Source organism: Myotis nattereri, assembly GCF_964212035.1.
Source record: "Myotis nattereri genome assembly, chromosome: 15".
NCBI lineage: Eukaryota > Metazoa > Chordata > Mammalia > Chiroptera > Vespertilionidae > Myotis > Myotis nattereri.
The window spans coordinates 31,462,679-31,481,811 of NC_138090.1; the positions used below are offsets into that span (position 1 = coordinate 31,462,679).

Below are 19,133 nucleotides of genomic sequence, written 5' to 3' on the forward strand. Positions count from 1 at the left end.
ACGGCAGTGAAGGCTGCAATTTATACATTAGCCCACAATAATCACTCTCCAGGCAGAAATGACACGCTGGAAGGTGGTAACTAACCATTTAGCGGGATCCTCTGATCACCTCAAGTGTCCCCGGTTAAGTACAGCTTCCGCCTCAGCACCACTGCTGAGAGGGATGGCTGCCGAGAGAGGTGGGCACGGACAGGGCTCTGGGCTGGCAGGGGCCATGGGTGATGGGGGAGGGGTGTCTCAGCAAGGCCCAGGCCTCTGCTCCCGCACTTCTCACACACTGCTACCCCATCTCAGGTGAGCCGGCTAAGGCAGGTTACACATCTGTGGCCCTTGGAACTTAGCCAAGAGGCGGGCACACAGCGGGCATCCAGTAATGCCCTGCTGTTAGTGCTGGGCCTCAGAGAAGGGCCCTAGGTTGTCCTCTCTGACTGGAGCCAACTCCCACCACACCCACTGCGGGGCCACCTTCCACGGAAGCCATGCAGGAGTGCTGGTCCACTGAGCCAGAGCCTCAGGCACTTTAACAAAGCCGGGAATCCAGAATTTTAAGATTAATAAGCAGTATCTCTAAACAAAAGAGACCACAGTTATGGCTCTGGCGCTGACACCCCTTCCCAACCGAGGGTGCAGGGCTCTGGCCCAGAGCAGGCTGTCAACAGGCCTGACCACTAACCCCCCAACCCTTTGCTACTCTTCCCCTCCTTGCAATCCACAAGAGGGCCCTGCACCCCCACCCCTGGCCAGCCGGCCTCAGTGGGCACAGTGACATCACCCAGACTGCTCCTTACTTGCCCATCCAGGTGGCATGGCTGGCAGGAAGCCTCGGCACAAACAGCGTCGACTTCCCGGTGTCGATGTCAATCACGCCGTAGCAGCCTGGCTCAGTGACTCCGAATGCCCAGTGAAAGAAGGACTCCTGTGGCAGGAACGAGGACCATGGTTACCCAGTCAGCAGGACAGAAACACGAGGATCAAGGGAGCTGGGGCACCTGCCTCAGGCTGGCCGCCCTCGAAGACTGGCCCCCAGCCTCACACAACCCTCCATCTCAGCTCTCTGCCCCCACTCCGGCTTCGGGCTGCCTATCTCTTCCTTCCAGGGTTTGGCAGGGGGCAGCCTGGCTGGCTCCTCTGGCACTGCTTTGAGCCTTTTCTGATGATATGTTTCACACACATGCCCCAGGCCATCTGTACCCCCACCTCACTGGCCACACCCCTTGGCCCTTGATAGGGCAGAGGGTACCCATGAGCGCTACAGGTCCAGCTCAGCCCTGCACATGGCCCTCTGCCACCGGAATCTCTGCAGCCTCAATGCCGCAAGCAGGCAAGATGCCACCGTGCCTTAGACACCACCCTGGACATCTGCACGGAAATGGATGCCTCCACTTAGGACTTCTTACTTCCTTCTCCCACCCCCGGGGCTGCTGCTGACTTCCGTGTTTAGCAATAAACACTGAGCTAAAATATCGGCAGAAAGGTATAGCAAGTGGAGGAGGAACTCTTCTAAAATTAACCTTGTAGAACATCAGTGATGGAGCCAACAGCTGAATTTAGGATATCAGTTTTTAAACCACAGAACATGTAAACTTCAAGAGGCATCAAGACAAGTCAGAAAAAAATTTAGACCTCCACATCTAGCAACCAGGGCACTGCAGGCTTGTGACTACAAGAACAAGGAGACAAAGGGAAGCCTTCCAGCAGGAGGCGCTTTCGGTAAAAACACTGTCATCGCTCTCGGCAGTGGATCTCAGCCAGTCTGTGCCCTGTGCACTGGACAGTCCAGAAGGGGAGGCCAGGCCTTGCCACCTGCTCTCCACACTCAGCTCCCTTCACGTTCCCCTGCCTCCTCCCTGACCTGGCTGCTGGATGGTCATATCCCTTAGGCCCTTGGATGCTGGTGGTCATGTCCCTTAGGCCCCTGGATGCTGGCTGGCCATGTCCCTTAGGCCCCTGGCTGCTGGCTGGCCATGTCCCTTAGGCCCCTGGATGCTGGTGGTCATATCCTTTAGGCCCCTGGATGCTGGTTGCCATATCCCTTAGGTCCCTGGATGCTGGATGGCCATATCCCCTAGGCCCCTGGCTGCTGGGTGGCCATGTCCCTTAGGCCCCTGGATGCTGGAGGTCATATCCTTTAGGCCCCTGGATACTAGTGGCCATGTTCCTTAGGCCCCTGGATGCTGGCTGGCCATGTCCCTTAGGCCCCTGGATGCTGGTGGTCATATCCTTTAGGCCCCTGGATGCTGGTGGCCATATCCCTTAGGCCCCTGGATGCTGGCTGGCCATGTCCCTTAGGCCCCTGGATGCTGGTGGCCATATCCCTTAGGTCCCTGGATGCTGGATGGCCATATCCCCTAGGCCCCTGGCTGCTGGGTGGCCATGTCCCTTAGGCCCCTGGATGCTGGTGGTCATATCCTTTAGGCCCCTGGATGCTGGTGGCCATGTTCCTTAGGCCCCTGGATGCTGGATGGGCCATATCCCTTAGGCCCCTGGTTGCTTGGTGGCCAGAATCCCTTAGGTCCCTGGATGCTGGGTGGCCATGTCCCTTAGGACCCTGGATGGTGGGTGGCCATATCCCTTAGGCCCCTGGCTGCTGGCTGGTTTGTCCCCTAGGCCCCTGGATGCTGAGTGGTCTGTCCCCTAGGCTCTGCTTGTCCCCAGGGAGGTCCTGGAGTTCCCAGTGTGTCAGGCCCCAGCTCTGGGCATGGAAGGGAGAAGAAAGCACTAGACTTGGAGTCCGGAGATGGGGTTCTAATTAATCCCAGCTTCACTCCCGGAGCCTTGATTTCCTCATCTGTGAAGTAGCTGCAATGCTAGGAGCAACGAGAGTGGGGCCAGCTCAGGGCCTCCCTGGTTTTCTCAGTGAGCTCCTCTGTTGAGTGTCCTTGCCCCTACTCCTGGGAACTGGGTGATGTCAGCGATTCTCAGCCAATGCCTCCACATCCAGACTGGCTTCCTGCAGCTGGGCCACCTGCCACCCCACAGGTTTCCAGAACCTCAAGGAGCTCCTGGACCGCTTCCCAGGTGAGGGTCTCAGGGTCAGCACTGGCCAAGCTGGGAAGAATGCCTGGGCCTCCAGCTCCTGCTCAGCACCCTGCTCACAAGCCTCCTCCCTGACCTCTGCAGCCCCGTCCTCCCTGCTGCAGGCAGAAGGGACTGAGCCCCCCCTCCCCCCATCTGCACCTCTCTGGCCCTGGGAAGCTGCCCAGCCCACCTTCTGCCACCCATTCCTATGGACACCATCGCCCCACCTGGAACACCCATCCCCAGCACCACCTGTCAGAATTCACCCTGGCCTCCAGCAACCACACCAAATGCTGCCTCCTCCGTGAAGCTAGCCTGCTTGCTCCCCCGGGAATATTATCCTTCGGTACTCTGACCCGAGAGAGCTGAGACTGGCTGGTGACAGCTCTGCCCCAGGAATGCAGGCTTCCTTGGCGCCCAGGCCCAGGCCTACCTTCAGAGAGCCTCTCAGGGTCTCTCAGGAAACAATGCTCCCCAAGGCCCTCGAGGCTGGATGCTGGAGGAGGAAGGCAGCCACCGGAGGCCTGGAGTGGGGGAGCGGCAGGGGTGGGCTCACCTGACGGAAGAGGACCCCGGTGTCCGTGCAGTAGCGCTGCGTCTCCTCCCCACCCTGCAGCAGCACAACAGAGCCAGCCTGCACAGCCGGGTTCTTTCGCAGACGCTCACACAGGCGCTGCCTGTTCAGGGCAAAGAGGGCCAGAGGCACCTTCAGGGTTTCGTTCCCCAGCCAAAACCAAGGTCTGCAAAGACAAGAGCATACACAGCCACACAGGCCTGTTGGTACCGCCAAGCACGGCCACCACGGTCGTCTGAGGTGACCAGAGGGGTAAGGCTGACATGGGACCCCGTTAGCACAAGGCTCCTCACCGGCCTCCCGAGGACCACAGGGGCTTTTCAACCGCAGCCTCCCCTGCTGCCCCCGAGCACTGGGCCACATGGGGTGATGTCACCAGGGCAGGTGAGGCGCAGGGAGGGAAAGCCTGCAATGGTTTGGCGGCATACTCAATTCCTGCCCTCAAGGACCTTACATCCATGCCTGAAAACACACGATCTGGCCCAAACAACACTGCGTCCCTGCCCAGGCGCCTCCATGCTGCCATCTTCTCTGCAAATCACAGACCTGCAGCTGGGCTGGCCGTTCCACACACACACACACACACACACACACACACACACTCACACACACTCAGAACACCTACCCCCCCCCACACCCCCCCCCCCCGGACAACCCCTCCCCACACACACACATACTCAGGATACCCCCACACACACACACATTCAGGACACACATACATTCAGGACACCCCCCCCCCCCCACACACACACACATACTCAGGATACACCCCCCCACACACACACACACACCCAGGACACCCAGCGCCAGGCCCAGGAGTGTGTGCTGAGTGACCACGGGGAACCATGACAAGATGGGCCTGGGAGTGGCAGCCCCAGGGGTGCTGACCTTCAGGAGAGCAGCCAGCAAGGGATTGGCTGCTGAGACTCACTGGGGCTGGGAGGAGCCAGGTTTGGCAGGGCAGGTGGGTGTGTACCCCCACCTCTATCCACCACACTGGCTTCCATTTTCACTGAGAAACACAGCTTATCCTCCCAGCACCCACTCCCCAAACCCCACCTGCCTCTGGACACTCCCCACTCCTGCTCCCACAGCTCCTCCACTTGGCGTGGCTGCCCACCTCGATGCCTATCCCCTGCATTGCTCCAGCATCAATTCTCCCCTCTCAGGAGCGTTCTCGGCATCCAGACACACAGGAACCTCACCTGTCTTTAAAAGAAATAAATAAAAGCCCTTCCCTTGACCCCCATGCTCCTCCAGCAGTCTAGTTCTCTCCCCTGTGCAGTAAACACCCTCTGAAGTCACCTAAGCCCACCATCCCTATGTCCTGGCCACCCATGCTCTCTCGTGGCACTCCATCAGGGCTCAGCCCAGCTCCTCCCTGCACTGCAGCACCCACAGGCCTCTGGGTGCCCAGCACACTGAGGGCCACACTCTCTGCTGAAACCCTGCCCAGCTCCAGCTCCAGCCACACCGGGCTCCCTCCATCCTCCGCTCGCCCTCCACGCTGGAGTTCCCATCTTCCACCTGGACCACTGCAGGGAACTCTCAACAGCTCTCAGTCCGAGAGTCGTCCCCCCCCTTCCCCCCCCCCCCCTGCAGCCTGGTGTGCACCACCCACAGGGGCCCTTCAAAAATGCAAATCTCAGAGAGAGAAACATCCATGTGAGAGAGACACATCGATTGGTTGCCTCCCACACGCAAACCGACCAAGGCCAGGGATTGAGCCTGCAACCTAGGTAAGTGCCCTTGACTGGAATTGAACCCGGGACCCTTCAGTCCCCAGGCCAATGCTCTATCCATTGAGCCAAATTGGCTAGGGCCCCCCTTCCTTTTAATCAGCACACTGTATAAGCTTGAGTATAAACACTGACGACTCCCTGTTTTCTTTTTTTAAAAAATATATTTTATTGATTTTTTACAGAGAGGCAAGATGAGGGATAGAGAGTTAGAAACTTCAATGAGAAAGAAATATCAATCAGTTGCCTCCTGCACACCCCCTACTGGGGACGTGCCCACAACCAAGGTACATGTCCTTGACCGGAATCGAACCTGGGACCTTTCAGTCCGCAGGCCGATGCTCTATCCACTGAGCCAAACTGGTTAGGGCAACTCCCTGTTTTCTAACTGCTCATCCTAATAAAGTCTGAGATATGAAAGTAGTTTTTATAGCTAGTGGAAGAGAAAACAAAAAATATAGAGAATTAAGAAAACTAAAATCTGGTTCTTAAAATAAAGAAAGACTGATAAAAGAGTTTAACAAGATTAAAAAAAAAATGCAAATCTGAGCAGGCACGCCCCTGCTCAAGCCTCCTGCTTTCGGGTGCACTCGGAACACAGCCAAGCTTAATCCCCAGCTTTGAGGAGCTGAGAACCAACACCCAAAGTCTGCCTGCAAGGCATTCTCACTCTTCCCTGAACACCAGCACACTCCCCACCGCGCAAGGGCCTTTGCGCTGCTGTTCCCAGTGCTCACGCCCTCATTTTCCCAGGTCTGGGATGCCCCTCTTCCCAGAAGCTTTTCCAAAAACCCACCTAAACCGTATCCCCTACTCACTTCATTCCTCTCTAGAGCATGTGCCACTGCCTAACATCACATGTTTACTGGGCTGTTGGCCCCCCAGGTAAAATCTAAGCTCCAGGAGGGCAGGGACCTTGCCTTCTTCCAGCACCTGAGAGTGCTGAATGCCTAAGTGCAGGAAGGAAGGGCACTCCCAGCAGGTGGGGTGGGCGTGGAGGCCTAGCGAGCGAGCACAGCCCAGAGCTGAGGTGAGAGGGAGGGCTCTGCCTGCGAAGGCATGAGAGAGAGCTAAGCCAGGCACATGGAACTTCTCTGCGTTTCAGGAAGGCAGCGGGCACCTCATGCACTCACCTGGCTGTGGTGAGACAGGGCAGTGAGCCAGGACAAGCGGAAAGGGAAACGGACACAGATGCTGAACAAACCGCAGAGCGACTTCCAGCAGGTAGAAGGTCACCTCCCTACAGGTAACATCTAGGCCTCAGCTGTATTTCAGCTCCAGGCCCAGAAAAGCTGCAAAACCAGGGCACAGGCCAGGACCAGCTGCAACAACCAATTAGTGGAGGCCATGACTTTGAAAGGCTACACCTGGAAAAGCTAATGAATATTCTATTGAGATCCTTCCTTAAGACCTCCCCTAACCTTCTAATCTTTAAAATCCCTCAAAACAAAGGTCTCAGGGTCCTCTCTCCCTCCTGGGAGCAGGCCAAGCAGCCCCGCCTAGGCTCTCCTGTTGCTTCTCCTATCCTAAGCCCTTCCTGGTGCCAGTGTCCCCAGCTTTAATAAACGTGCTCTCAAAATCACCTGGACTCGTGCTGTGAAATCTCTCCTGCACGACGGCAAGAACCCACAGGCTACTGGCCAGCCCGAGGTAGACCCGCTCAGGGACAGTGGGACCCTCAGAGGCGGAAACACTCCTCACGTCTTGGCTCCAATGCCACCTTCTCAGCATGGTCTTCCCTGGCATCCCTCTCCTGTCCAGCCCCGCCCCCCCACCCCCCCATATGAGCTGGGCTTCCTCCACTCTCCCAGCTCTGAGTCCAGGGAATGCCTGAGGACTCTTCATCAGCAAGCTTCTCCATGCCTCTGGCATCCAGGTGGGTCCAGCCAGCGAGAGGCACCGAGGGGGCAGGAAGGAGGAGACGACAGTAGGTGAGGAGACGGGGAGAACAGAGAATCCACTCCCAGCCCCCTCCCTGGCGGAGTCTGGAACTGTGACGGCTGGCAGGCCCTTCACACAGGGCCACAGTCCTGTCAGGCTGCCGTTCCTATAGCACAGCCTTTGATGGTTCCTGACCAGCTTCCCTCCCCTTTCTCCGCCGATTCCCTTAACCTGCCCACAGCTCTATAAACCGACCCTGCACTGCACTCTCTTCAGTCACCCCTGAGGAAGGCTCAGCCAGGTCCCCAGCTGCAAGGACACATTCCCCTGCTAACACACATGCAGCCTGTGTTCACGGAGGCTCATCGGTGAGTTCTGCCTCTGCCCACTGTACACCCTGTGAAAACAGAGACCGGTCTGCTCTGCTCACTACTATGCCCAGTACTTGGCACCCTGCTTGGCACACAGCAAGTGCTCAATAGTTATTTGCTGAGTAAACAATAGTCACAACATGGGAACACACACACACATACACACACAGAGCTGTGCAGATCAGAAGTTGCCACATCAGCCTCAGCAGGGCAGGAAGCAGAATCCTGGGGCCCCGCCAGGCTGGGATGGGTGGAGGGCCATGCACAGCTTACATATGCTGACAGGACTACAGCCTCCCTCCCCTCTCCCCTGTCTCCTCCCCTCCATCCGCTCCCACAAGGGGCTAAGGCTCCCAGTAAGTCAGACCATTTCCTGTCAGGCCCAGCCACAAGGATGAGAGGGCAGAGGAGACTGTCATAATGCCTGCATCCCAGCTGGCCACACTGTCAGGAACTGAAAGTGCAGCCGTCAGCATCCCTGCAGTGTCCCCCAGGGTCCCGCACACTCTTTCCCCCACTCAGCAAAGCCCATGGAGTGGGGTGAGCACAGAGAAGAACCTCATCTTTACAGACTCCCCAGCAGCACCGAGGGAATGACACTGAGGCACTGCCATAGATCCCCGCCAAAGGTGCCCAGATCCAAGAGGCCTCAACAGCAGAACTGGCTGAAAATCCCAACCTCAGCCTGCAGAGCCCAGTGCCACCCACCTCATCCTCCACCACTCCTGGCCCCTCTGAATCAGTTCCCTCCTCAAACACACCAGGTGCCAGCTCCATCCCACCACTGGGCCTGCCACCACACCCCCACCTGGAAGGCTCTTAGAAGGGCTGGAATTCCTCTAGTCTAGAACCTTCTGAGAGGCCTAAACCCCCCAAGGAATCCAGGATATGGCCTTCTGGCACGAGGGCCAAGCAGCCCAGGTGGAGACAAAAAACTCGATAAGGCACCTCTGTGAGTTCTGCTGCTATTGCGAGGAGAGCCTACAATACTGCCCGATCCTGTGCAGCTCAGGGAAGGCAGCCCGGCCGGAGCCAGCAGGCAGGCTGCTGAGCTGCAGGCATTCATTACAGCAGGGCACCCCCAGAATCAAGGTTTACAGAGACATGCCCTTTGATTCCTCATGGCATAAACCAAACCACCGGAGAGAATGTTGGGCCCAGAGCCAACGCAGGTGACTTTTCTCTGCAAGTTCAGCAAAGGCAGCACTCATAAAACATCTCCAACTGGTTTCTGCTGGAACTTCTAACAGGCACCCGGAATTCAAAAGGCAAGAGCCAGGTCATCCTGAAGTCCCAGCATAGGTATACTTTTCTGCAGGCAGCCGAGGGCACAGGCAGTGCCCAGGGGAGACAGCAGGGGCTGGCAGACAGTGGCTCCTGGGCATCAAACACCTCCACAGAATAAGCTCTGGCCCCCACAGGCCAGCACACAACCTGCGGACAGACCACCAGGGCCCAGGAAGCGGCCAGTGGCCAGGATTGGGGCAGCCCCAGGAAAGGGTGATCCTGCTGCTCCTGCAACCAGTTCCCTACCCCGCAACTGTACCCATTCCCCAAATCGGTTCTGGGCCACCTCTTCCTTTGCCCTCAATGGCTACCTGCTTGCGGGGTTCTTACTCAAGGCTCATGGACCCCTGGGGATTCACCAATAGAATTTTAGGACTCCATTTACTTGGATGGGGAAAAAAAATATGTTTATTTGCTCTAACCTCTCAAATTTTCTTTTTAAATATATCTTATTAATTTTTTTACAGAGAGGAAGGGAGAGAGATAGAGAGTTAGAAACATCGATCAGCTGCCTCCTGCACATCTCCCACTGGGGATGTGCCCACAACCAAGGTACATGCCCTTGACCGGAATCGAACCTGGGACCTTTCAGTCCACAGGCCGACGCTCTATCCACTGAGCCAAACCGGTTTCGGCTCAAATTTTCTTAATGTAAGCAACTAACCACAATAGCATCAGTAGTGTATGACTGTCACCAAGAAAAATCACAGGTATTTTCATATATCATTGATGTCATGATATCTCAAAATATCACTTTTGCTCTCACTACTTCAAAATTAAGGTGGGTATTGGACCTGTGGCTTTTATTATTTAATGTGTTGATAAAGAAGTATATATTCCTATACCACAAATTTATTTTTTAACATGTTAATAACTGTATTTCACTATAACTGGTTTTCCTTGTAATCCACTGCATTTTACTTCATGCATTTAAAAACATCATGCTGAGGAGGGTGCAAAGGTCTCTGATGCCAACGCAGTCCACGGCACAGTTTAGGACAAGATTCTTGCCCTAGAATATGTCACCACTTCTGGATGGAGCCACACTGCCAAGGACCAGTCTGTTCCCTCGCCCTCAGCATCTAGCACAGGCCTGGCACCAGGCCCACTGGCTGGCTGTCAGCCAGGCCAGCCTGCTCACCTGGTGAGAGGGGCCTCTAGGCAGCTGGTCAACAGCTCCCACTCTGTCTCCCTCTCTCTACAGGAGGGCCAGGGGGCTAAGCAGAAACAACTGGGAGAGGGCTGTGTGGAGTCTGGACCAGGCCTGGGAAGGGCTGGGGAGGGCAAGGGGCACTCAGTGGCAAGTACACAGACCCACCCCTACCCTAGCCCAGGGTCAGCCTGATGCCTCCTCTCCAGGAGTATAAGGTCCATATCAGGGTGGGAACGAGATTTGATCTATAACCTGACTCCTCCAGATACTTTCTCTCCAGAAGAATGCTGACTCCAGTGTGACCTATGACCCAACAGGTACACACCCAGGGAAGCTCACCTGCTACTTCTCTCTGGGCAAAGGTTCTCTGGGCATCAGATCCCTGGGAGCCACTCAGTTAAAGAATTGAAGATACTTCTTCATCCTACTCAAAATGATGTCCCTCTCCCACCCACAACTCCTTTCCTCAATTACTAAGAGCCGCCCGGAGAGTGGATCGGCCTGTTGGACAACTTAGAGGAAGTCCCCCTTTTCTCAGACCCATGCCCCTCCATGGCACACACCAAGACCAGAGGCAGGCAGATGGATGACAGAGTCCCATGTGTCCACCTGCCCTGGTGGCGCGTGAACACCCAAGGGTAGGCTCAGTACTATTCCTGGAATACAGCAGATGCCCACTGTGTCCTAAGCTCTTCCAACCTTGGAGGCCAATAGAGGGGGCCACTTTCTGTTGTCATTCTCCCCACCTCCCCAAAATAAAGATGCACTTGGTCTCCCAGTTCCTCCATTCTGATCACAGCACCCAGCCTTGCATCTGGGGCAGTCCTCCCTCTTCTACCACTGCCCCTCCTGGCCCCAGCACCACCAGGGCCACATGCTGTCCTCCCCCTGAACTCACACACAGCCCAAGGCAGTGAACATCTAAAAAGCAGACATGAGCAGATTAAAACACCTGAAGGGCTCCAAGCCCTCAGGACAAAGTCTGGAGAAGCCTCTTGGGCACCACACCCTCCAGCATGGAGACTCACACCCCTCACTCCTGTCCCCGGAACACTCTGAACTCTCAACCTTTGTCTCTCAACTTTTGCTCAAATGTTCCCTTACCTGGGACACTATCACCAACGCTTCAGTGTGACCCGGTCTGTCCATACTTTCCCCCACTAGGACCACTCACTCATTCTTCCATGCAGCAGAATTTATGAAGCACCTACTGTGTGCGCAATGCACCGCGCACTAGTGATGCCCAGGAGTGAACCAGAGAAAGGCCCTGACCTTACATTCTAAATGGGAAGACAAGAAACATAAAAATATATGTACTATATACTTTAGTAGAACAGGTGCTTTGGGAAGGCTTCTCTAAAGAGGGGACCTTTGGGCCCTGAAGGAAGTGGGCAAGTGCCCCCATCTCAAATACTGCCTCCTCCCCGAGCGCCCGGGGCCCTGGCGCCCTGGCAACGCGCCGCCTTCCCATCGGAAGGTCTGGGCCGTGAACGCGCGCGTCCACCCGAGCCCCCACCTCGGCCGCACAATGGGACGAAGGCCCCCCACCCCCTGCCCCGAGGACCCAAGGGGAGCGGGGAGCGGAGCTGCGGGCACAGCGCCGCCAGGGACTCGGAGAGCGGGGCGCGCCTCCCCGAGCGAACACGCGCTGCGCGCCGTCACCCAGAACGCCCGGCGGGGGCTGTCACCACTGTGCAGCCAGGAGCCCCGAGCCCCCGCGCCGCCGGGCAAGGCGGGCACTGGAACCGCACTCACCTGCTGGCAGTCGCCATGTTCACTCCGCTCCGGCGTCACGTGAAGTGCGGCATCAGCTGAGGCCGGACCGGTCCCGCTGCGGGGGGCGGAGCCTGGGCGGGGCCTGGGCGGGGCTGGGGGAGCCGGAGCCCTTGACCCGCCCCCTCCAGCGCGGGCCCCCACGGAACCCCGGGAGGCGGAGCCCTGAGGCGAGGAGCATCTCTCTGCTCATTGGCTTCTGGAGGCAAGCGAGGGGCGGGGCCGAAGCGGGCGGAGGCCTTTCCAGCGGGCGGGCGTGTCTGGGGGGCGGGGATGCCTTGATTCAGCAGCCCCAGACTGGAGTCTCTGCCCGCCCTGGGAAGGACACCTAGTAGGAAGCCCCTGACCCAAGCTAGGGGTGGGCCAGAGGTGACAGCTATTGCTTACGAAAGGAAAAGGCTTGGACAAAAGCCCGGGCGATTGGAATAACAGAAAAGTTCAGTGTCCAGGAGAGAGGGTGTGGGAATGAGAGGGTGGCCTCAGAGATAAGAGCAAGGCTCAGATCCTGCCCGGCTTTGAATATGGGGCTGGGCTTTATGTCTGGTAGGAACTTTCCAAGCTCCCTCAACTGCAGGATGAAGGAGGACCTGGAGCAGGAAGGCCAATGCGGGTCTCTGGGGAGAAGTAGGCACGTAGAGGGTATAGTTCAGGAGGGAGGCGCTACTAGAGGGCATTCTCCTCTGCTCTGCTGGACACTGGTGTTAGGTGCAGGGTCCTCCCGAAAGCTGGGCGGAGGGGTCCCAGGGAGGGGGGTGGGAAGTAGGTGTTCCAGGAGAGCTACCTGGGCTGCAGGTGCCTTAGAGCAGTGGTTCTCAACCTTCCTAATGCTGCGACCCTTTAATACAGTTCCTCATGTTGTGGTGACCCCAAACCATAAAATTATTTTCGTTGCTACTTCATAACTGTAATTTTGCTACTGTTATGAACCGTCATGTAAATATCTGATATGCAGGATGTATTTTCATTGTTACAAATTGAACATAATTAAAGCATAGTGATTAATCACAAAAACCATATGTAATTATATATGTGTTTTCCGATGGTCTTAGGCGACCCCTGTGAAAGAGTCGTTTGACCCTCAAAGGGGTCGCGACCCACAGGTTGGCAACCCACAGGTTGAGAACTGCTGCCTTAGAGCAACAGTAATATTAACAACTACTGCCAGCTTACTGTGCCCCAATCCTTTGCAACTGTTAGCTCATTGAATCCTCATAACAGCCCTGTGAAGTAGGCTCCGTCCTGAATGCCATTTTACCGAGGCCCAGAGAGGTTGGTAACTAGCCTGAGTTCACACAGGGGCCAAGTTCATGCTATTAGTCACACCCCTGAGTAGTGGCCCACACTGGCTCTGTGATGGAAAGGGGCCCATTGCTGGAGTCCTGAGCCATAGGATGGCGTGCAAGTGTGTGTGGACAGGAGGTGGGTCCCAGCACATGCCCCTGGACTCCTAACCCCAACCCCCAGCCAATTCAAAGCTGAAAGTAGCTTCTAGTTGAAGGGCTTGAGTGTGGGCTGTCTCTTGTTTCTTTATCAAGACAAGAATGCGGGTCTCCATGGCTGGGCTGGGGGGTGGAGGGCACCAGGGCCTATGAGATGGAGAAGCAGCTGCTGTTTGTCCCCCCGACGATGGGAAGAGAGCAGTCCCCTGAGATAGGGAGAGGAATCGAGCCAGACCATAAGCAGAGTGGGTAGCACCACACGGCTGCTTCAAATCTCAGTACCATCCCTGGTTTCCTCACCTGTCGGGTGGGAGCTAATGGGACCCACCTCCTGGGACTGCCTGAGAATTTCCTGAGCAAACACCCAGGCACCTTTAGCCCAGGGCACAGCCAAAGAGGCCAAAGCTGTCAGGAGGAAGGTGGCCTTTCCAGACAGACCCAGATAAGATCACGGAGAGGGGATGGAAGAAGGGCTCCCCATCCTGCTTTTCCCCCTTTCCACTACACATAGCAATTCTCAGGGGTCCCTGTCCTCCAGGCAGGACCCCAGAGCGGGTCTATCCGCCAGTGTCAAGGCAGGAAACCAGAGGCACAAGGCCCTACACCCCACTGCCGGCCCTGGGTCCCCAAGAACTTGAGCCTCCCATTAAGCAGATGCTCTACCTTCACCTAAAGAGACTTGATTCCCTAATGAGAGACACTTTTTAAAAATAACCAAGAGTGAGCAGAATGCTCACTTTATGGAAGGAAAAACTGCTCGGGAGATAATCACAGCCCCTCTGACATTTTTTTACATAAAATATGTCAAAATTAAGCTAATTGCCAGCTCTGAGTATTTATTAATGTGAGAAAGAAGTAATTATTCTAAACATCCACAAAATAAAGTGGGAGGGCACCTACCAACTGAGCGGAGCACTCTTGTTTGTGAGCAATAATAGGAAGGCCCTGCCCATGCCACCTGCCCACCAGGCCCCTCTGGACCAGGGGCCGTTCCTGCCAGTGTTAAAGAGCCTGGCACAGAGGCTGCCCACAACCCTTCCGCCCTCCCCATCAGAGCTCTGGCAGGGGCACCAGGGGAAGTGGCCCTGGGAGTAGGAGATTGCATAGTTATTCATGCAGGGCAGACCCTGGACACTGCTGGGAGCCAGAAGGCAGTTGGGGGAAGATTGATTTTAGAGAGTTGGAGCGGGAGTGTGTAAATCCACGGGAGAGCGGCAGGCAGCATACTCGGGCCTCATGCGGCGATACCTCCGAGGTCACAGGCCCGTGGCTGAAACAGTCTCCCCTCTAGTGACCCACAAATGGCTGGGAGATGTTTGTGCTCAGCGGACCCTGCAGCCAGAGTATCGTAACTTTCCGGGGAGTGCCCTGCCCCCGCCAGAGGCCCCGTGGAAACGCAGCTCCCTGTGTCTCTGCCACACTGTGTCCTGCCAGGCTTCCCTGCTCCGCCTCCCCCTCTCAATCTGGCCACCTGCTCTTGCAGCTCCCTGGACACAGCTGACAACCGGTGCCCGGAGATGGCAGGCCCAGAGGTGACGACCAGCCAGACTCTGACTCATGAGCCGCCCTTGGGGCCGTTTAGGGGGTCCCCAGAAGAGCCATGACATGGGCCCAGCCATCTTCTGCTGCACACCAAGTACACTGGCCTGCGGGAAGGCTCTGTGGGACCACACTGGAGGTGGCCTGGCTGCCTGCTCTGCCCTGGCCCCGAGCTGTCGCTCATGAAACCACCCTGTGACTGGCCTCACCGGGAGGGGGTGGGGTCTAGACCCTACCCTAGAGATCTAGGGACAGAAGAGGAAGAGGAGCCCTCATCTGGGAGAGCCTACAGCAGGGGTTGTTCCCAAGGAGCCCTCATCTGGGAAGGCCGATAGCAGGGGCGCCTATACTATTTCTTACTGTGATGAGCAGGGCATCCCTGAGAAATTCTAGGCAGGAAAGCATGGAATCCAGGCCCATGTCTGGAGGGGAGGGGGCCTTAAGAGGGTTGGAGGAGAGATCTGGAAAGAGCCAGCAAGACTGCACCAACCACATGGGGGCCCCAGGCTCAGGTGGTGAAACCCCACAGGGAGTGTCATTTGGGGTTTCTGTGATCGCTTTTTTGCTTTTGCTGAGAACAAGACTGGGCTAAGAAAACCAGCACCAAATAGGCTGAACAGAAAGAGGGGTGTGGGTGTGCGGGTGTAAGGTGGGGGCGGGTGGCATATTCTAGCGGCTAGAATCTAGCCTGACCTCATCCTGGGGGGGAAGGAAGGAGTGTGATGGGAATGAAGTGCCCGGAGGCTGCCTCTCCATCACGGTTCTGCAGATGCCTCCTTCAGCGTTTGCAGTGTCCGCAGCGGCAGCCCTCGCCCTCCCACTCCTGAGGCTAGCGTGGCCTGCTCTTTCCTCCAGGACCACACCACAGCTGTCACCACCATCCGTCAGGCCCCCGAGGAGCCCACAGCACGTCATTCTCCCCCTGCCCTTCTTCCCTGGCCCATCGGCCTGAGTCTCCATCTTCCTGCAGGAAGGAGGCGGCAGCTGAGGGGCCTCCCTAGGAAACGCCCGTCGCCGCCACAGATGAAGTGGTCCCCATTGAGTGCTTTGCCAGGGTCTGCGAGGCAATTCAAGATGAGAAATGGCACGGTGGCTTCGGAAAGGCAAATCATTCCAACAGCACCTTAAAAACATCAGTGAAACAAGCTCTTTGTGTGTGTGTGAAAATGGGGAATATATTGTTTTTCACTGTTTGGAAGACTGTTTTCTCATCTTGAAGTCACAAGCTGTTTTCTTCCAGAGAGACTTATAAATATATCCAATTATTGACATTCAATATAGGAAATAAGGTTCTGAAATGGTTTTCTTCTGCACACGTGGAGTGGGCTGGCCAGGTTGGGCAGGTGATAATTACTTTTATTTCTTACAAGTCATGGTCATATTGGTGCAGAGCGGCTCCTCTCCCCACCTTTTATTGCTTTCACCTTTATTACATTTCCCATGTTGTGCAGGGCTATTCATTGGAGTAACTTTATTACCACATTTCAAGATCTTGATAAAAAAGAAAGAAAGAAAGATATTCCTAATATCCAAAGTGTGAGTGCAAAGGTCTGGGGCAGGGGAATCTGGTTCTGAGGCTCATGTCCTGGAAAGAAATCTCCCCGGGGATGGGCTCTCCCCTGCCCAGCTCCAAGTACCGAGCATCTCTGATGTTCCCGCAGACATTCACAGCTGCCCCTCTCGTGAGGTCGTGTCAGGGTAGCATTGCCAGGAGGATGCTTTCAGCCCTTCCTGAAACCACCCACCGACCGTGGTGAGAAGAGCAGATGGGGTGCCTCATGAGGCACTCAGCACAGCCCCTGGCTCCTGTGCCATCGTCCTTACTTCAGCGGTCCTATGAGAAGTAAGGCAGCAGGAAGGACCAACACCCTTATCCCCAAGGTGTGATGATGACCGAGATGCCCTGTGAGTTCACTCTCAGCCCTGCCCACCTGCAGAGCAACTTCCACAGAAAGGGGTGGGCCCACAACCCCACGCCCAAGTGGTCAGTGCTCACTGCCTTCCAGAGGACTCCGCCTCGAGCCAGCTGCAATCCTTGCACATGGGCTGACACGCCAGGCAAATGTAGAGCTGCAAGGAGGTTTGTGAGAGGGGTAAGGGACATAGAATAGATCACAAAAGTGACTGCAATTTCTGGTCCTTGCTGTGCCCACATCCTTGCTTTGTGATGCTCTAGCCCTTCCCATTCAGAAGAGGAGTCTTTTCCCCCAGCCCTTGAATCTGGCTGGCCACGAGACTCACTTTGGATAGTGGGACATTAGCAAAAGCAAAGGTCCTGGAAGGTGTTCATGCCCTGGGCTGACCCTCTGGCCACTCTTGGGCTCCCTGCCCATGTGAAGATGCCCTCGCTAACTTGCCAGAGTGTCCGACACCTGTTCAACAGCCTACCAACCAGCAGACACACAGGCGAGACAGACCTAGAATATCAGGATTCAGCCAACCTGGGTCTAGCAGAGACAGGCGGGTAGGCCCTCAGAACCCTGAGCTATATAAATGGCTGTTTGGACCATTACCTTGGCTGGTTTGTTGTGCCAGGTTATCAAAGCTGATGCGGAGCAGAGAGAGGAGACCCTCCTCCCCAGAGAGGAGGCTGAGGACAGGCGCCATAGGGGCGGGAAGGGGTCCAGAACAGGCCTCCCCAACATGTGCCACTTGGGCATCTGAATTATTTTGAGCTGAAAGAAATGGAGCCCCTGCAGGCTCCTGAGCAAGTTTTACCGCTCCCTTAAAGAATTTAATTAGGGACCTTGCCCATAAAAAGAGTTATTACCGGAAATAACTTTTTATGGCCTGCCTATAGGATGGACAAGTTCCTAATTACTGAACATCTGCTCTTCTTATCGTCCTGCGAATGACCGTCCTCTGAAGCCCCAGCCTGCCTCACCTCAGCCTTAGCTAAGGCGTATGTACATCATTTTCTCTTTTTGTCTCTGGACCTCTCATGTATGTGGGTTCCCGTAAGCACGCATAAAACTAAATTTGGTTATTTTCTCTTGTTAATCTGTCTCATGTCGACTTAACTATTAGAGCAGCGGAAGGACCCGGGAGCGTGGAGGACAGTCTCTTCCTCCCCCACAGCTATTTTCACAAGGAATTGGGGAGATGTAGGGTGCCAGCATCTTCTTCCCTGGGAGAAAGTGTGACCGTCACCTCACCTCTGCCAGGAGCACAACTTGACGTCAGCTCGTCAGCTCCGAGAAGGCTGTAGGGACCTTGATTCTGCCTCAGCACCGTGTGGTTGCGCTGCCATGGGGCCCCCGGAGGCAGCCCCACCACACGCTCACAGCTGTGCTGTTGCTGGAGGCTGGGCAGCAGTGGTGCAGAGAAGTGAGGCCCCAGGGGCGTGCTGGGCAGCAGACTTGTAGCGCAGGAAGTGGGAAGACTCTGTGAGCTTCTGCAAGAATCACTCTGGGGAGCCCCAGGAGTACCTGGAAGAGACTTTCAAGGCCCCTGTAATACAGATGGGACTGGAGCCAATTAAATCCAAATGATCATGTTGATAGAGGTTTGTGCCCACTAAAGCCCACAAGCCTGGCCAGGGGACTTGGCCTGCACTGTCACACCCCACAGCAAGGCTGGCATGGGGTGCATACAGCATGGGTTTGTACCGGGTGGCCTGGGTGGGTGACTAAAGGCGACAGTCGGTGGGAGTTCACCCCCAGGCCAGCCTTGCTGGAGCAGACCAAACCGAGCGTAGATCTAGAGTAGAGCACCGCTCCTCCCAGAGCAAACACCTCACCGAGCTGCTGCAGAGACACCTGCCCACGTCCAAGGCTGGGACTGTCCGCGCTGAGCCCCACCCCACTTCCCAGTGCTGCCCATTGCATCCGAAGCATCTTTTTAAAAGGTTAATAGACACCCAAGAAGTTGCCACTGCTGTGCTCAGTCCAGACAGTAGCATGATCTCTGAATGAGATGCCAAGTTCACTGGTTCACCCACAGCCTGGTGAGCCGCAGGGTCTCTCTCCCTTCTTCATCCTTTTGGGCATTCAGTTCAGTCTTTGGGAAAATCACAATTTTATCTCCACATCTCGGAGATCGATATCTAGGGCTGGAGGGAGACTTTACTGACCATCATTTCACAGTGGAAATGCCAGGGGCAGGAGCTTCTGCACAAGGACCCTCCGAAGAAGCAACTCATCTCAGGTCCCAGACCATGGATTCGCCTGCAGGACCAGGCGTCCGCCCCACACAAGGCATCTGCCCCATACAAGTCATCCACCCCACACAAGGCGTCTCCCTGTTCCCTCCTGGTAAGGCTGGCAGCTGACAGGGGCTGCGCAGAGCCTCAGGGCCAGTGCCGGTGAGGGTGGGCACCAGGCCTTCGCAGGGAACTGGGAGGTGAAGAGACCAAAACCT

At 56.0% G+C, this 19,133-nt stretch overlaps 1 protein-coding gene across 3 annotated transcripts in view; it reads right to left on the bottom strand.

Annotated features, from left to right (window-relative positions):
- PEPD (peptidase D) overlaps positions 1 to 11,811 on the bottom strand; it is a 117,643-nt gene extending 105,832 nt beyond the window's left edge. The window contains exons 1-3 of one of the 3 annotated variants that reach the window (XM_081107870.1): positions 11,779 to 11,811; positions 3,575 to 3,758; positions 789 to 916 (exon numbers count right to left, since the gene is read on the bottom strand). In XM_081107870.1, coding sequence (XP_080963996.1) covers positions 789 to 916; positions 3,575 to 3,758; positions 11,779 to 11,795 — 329 coding nt within the window. In that variant the 5' untranslated portion in view covers positions 11,796 to 11,811. The remainder of the gene's footprint in view (positions 1 to 788; positions 917 to 3,574; positions 3,759 to 11,778) is intronic. The other 2 variants (XM_081107871.1, XM_081107872.1) reach the window with 2 other exon arrangements.
- Between the last annotated feature and the right edge of the window lie 7,322 nt (positions 11,812 to 19,133).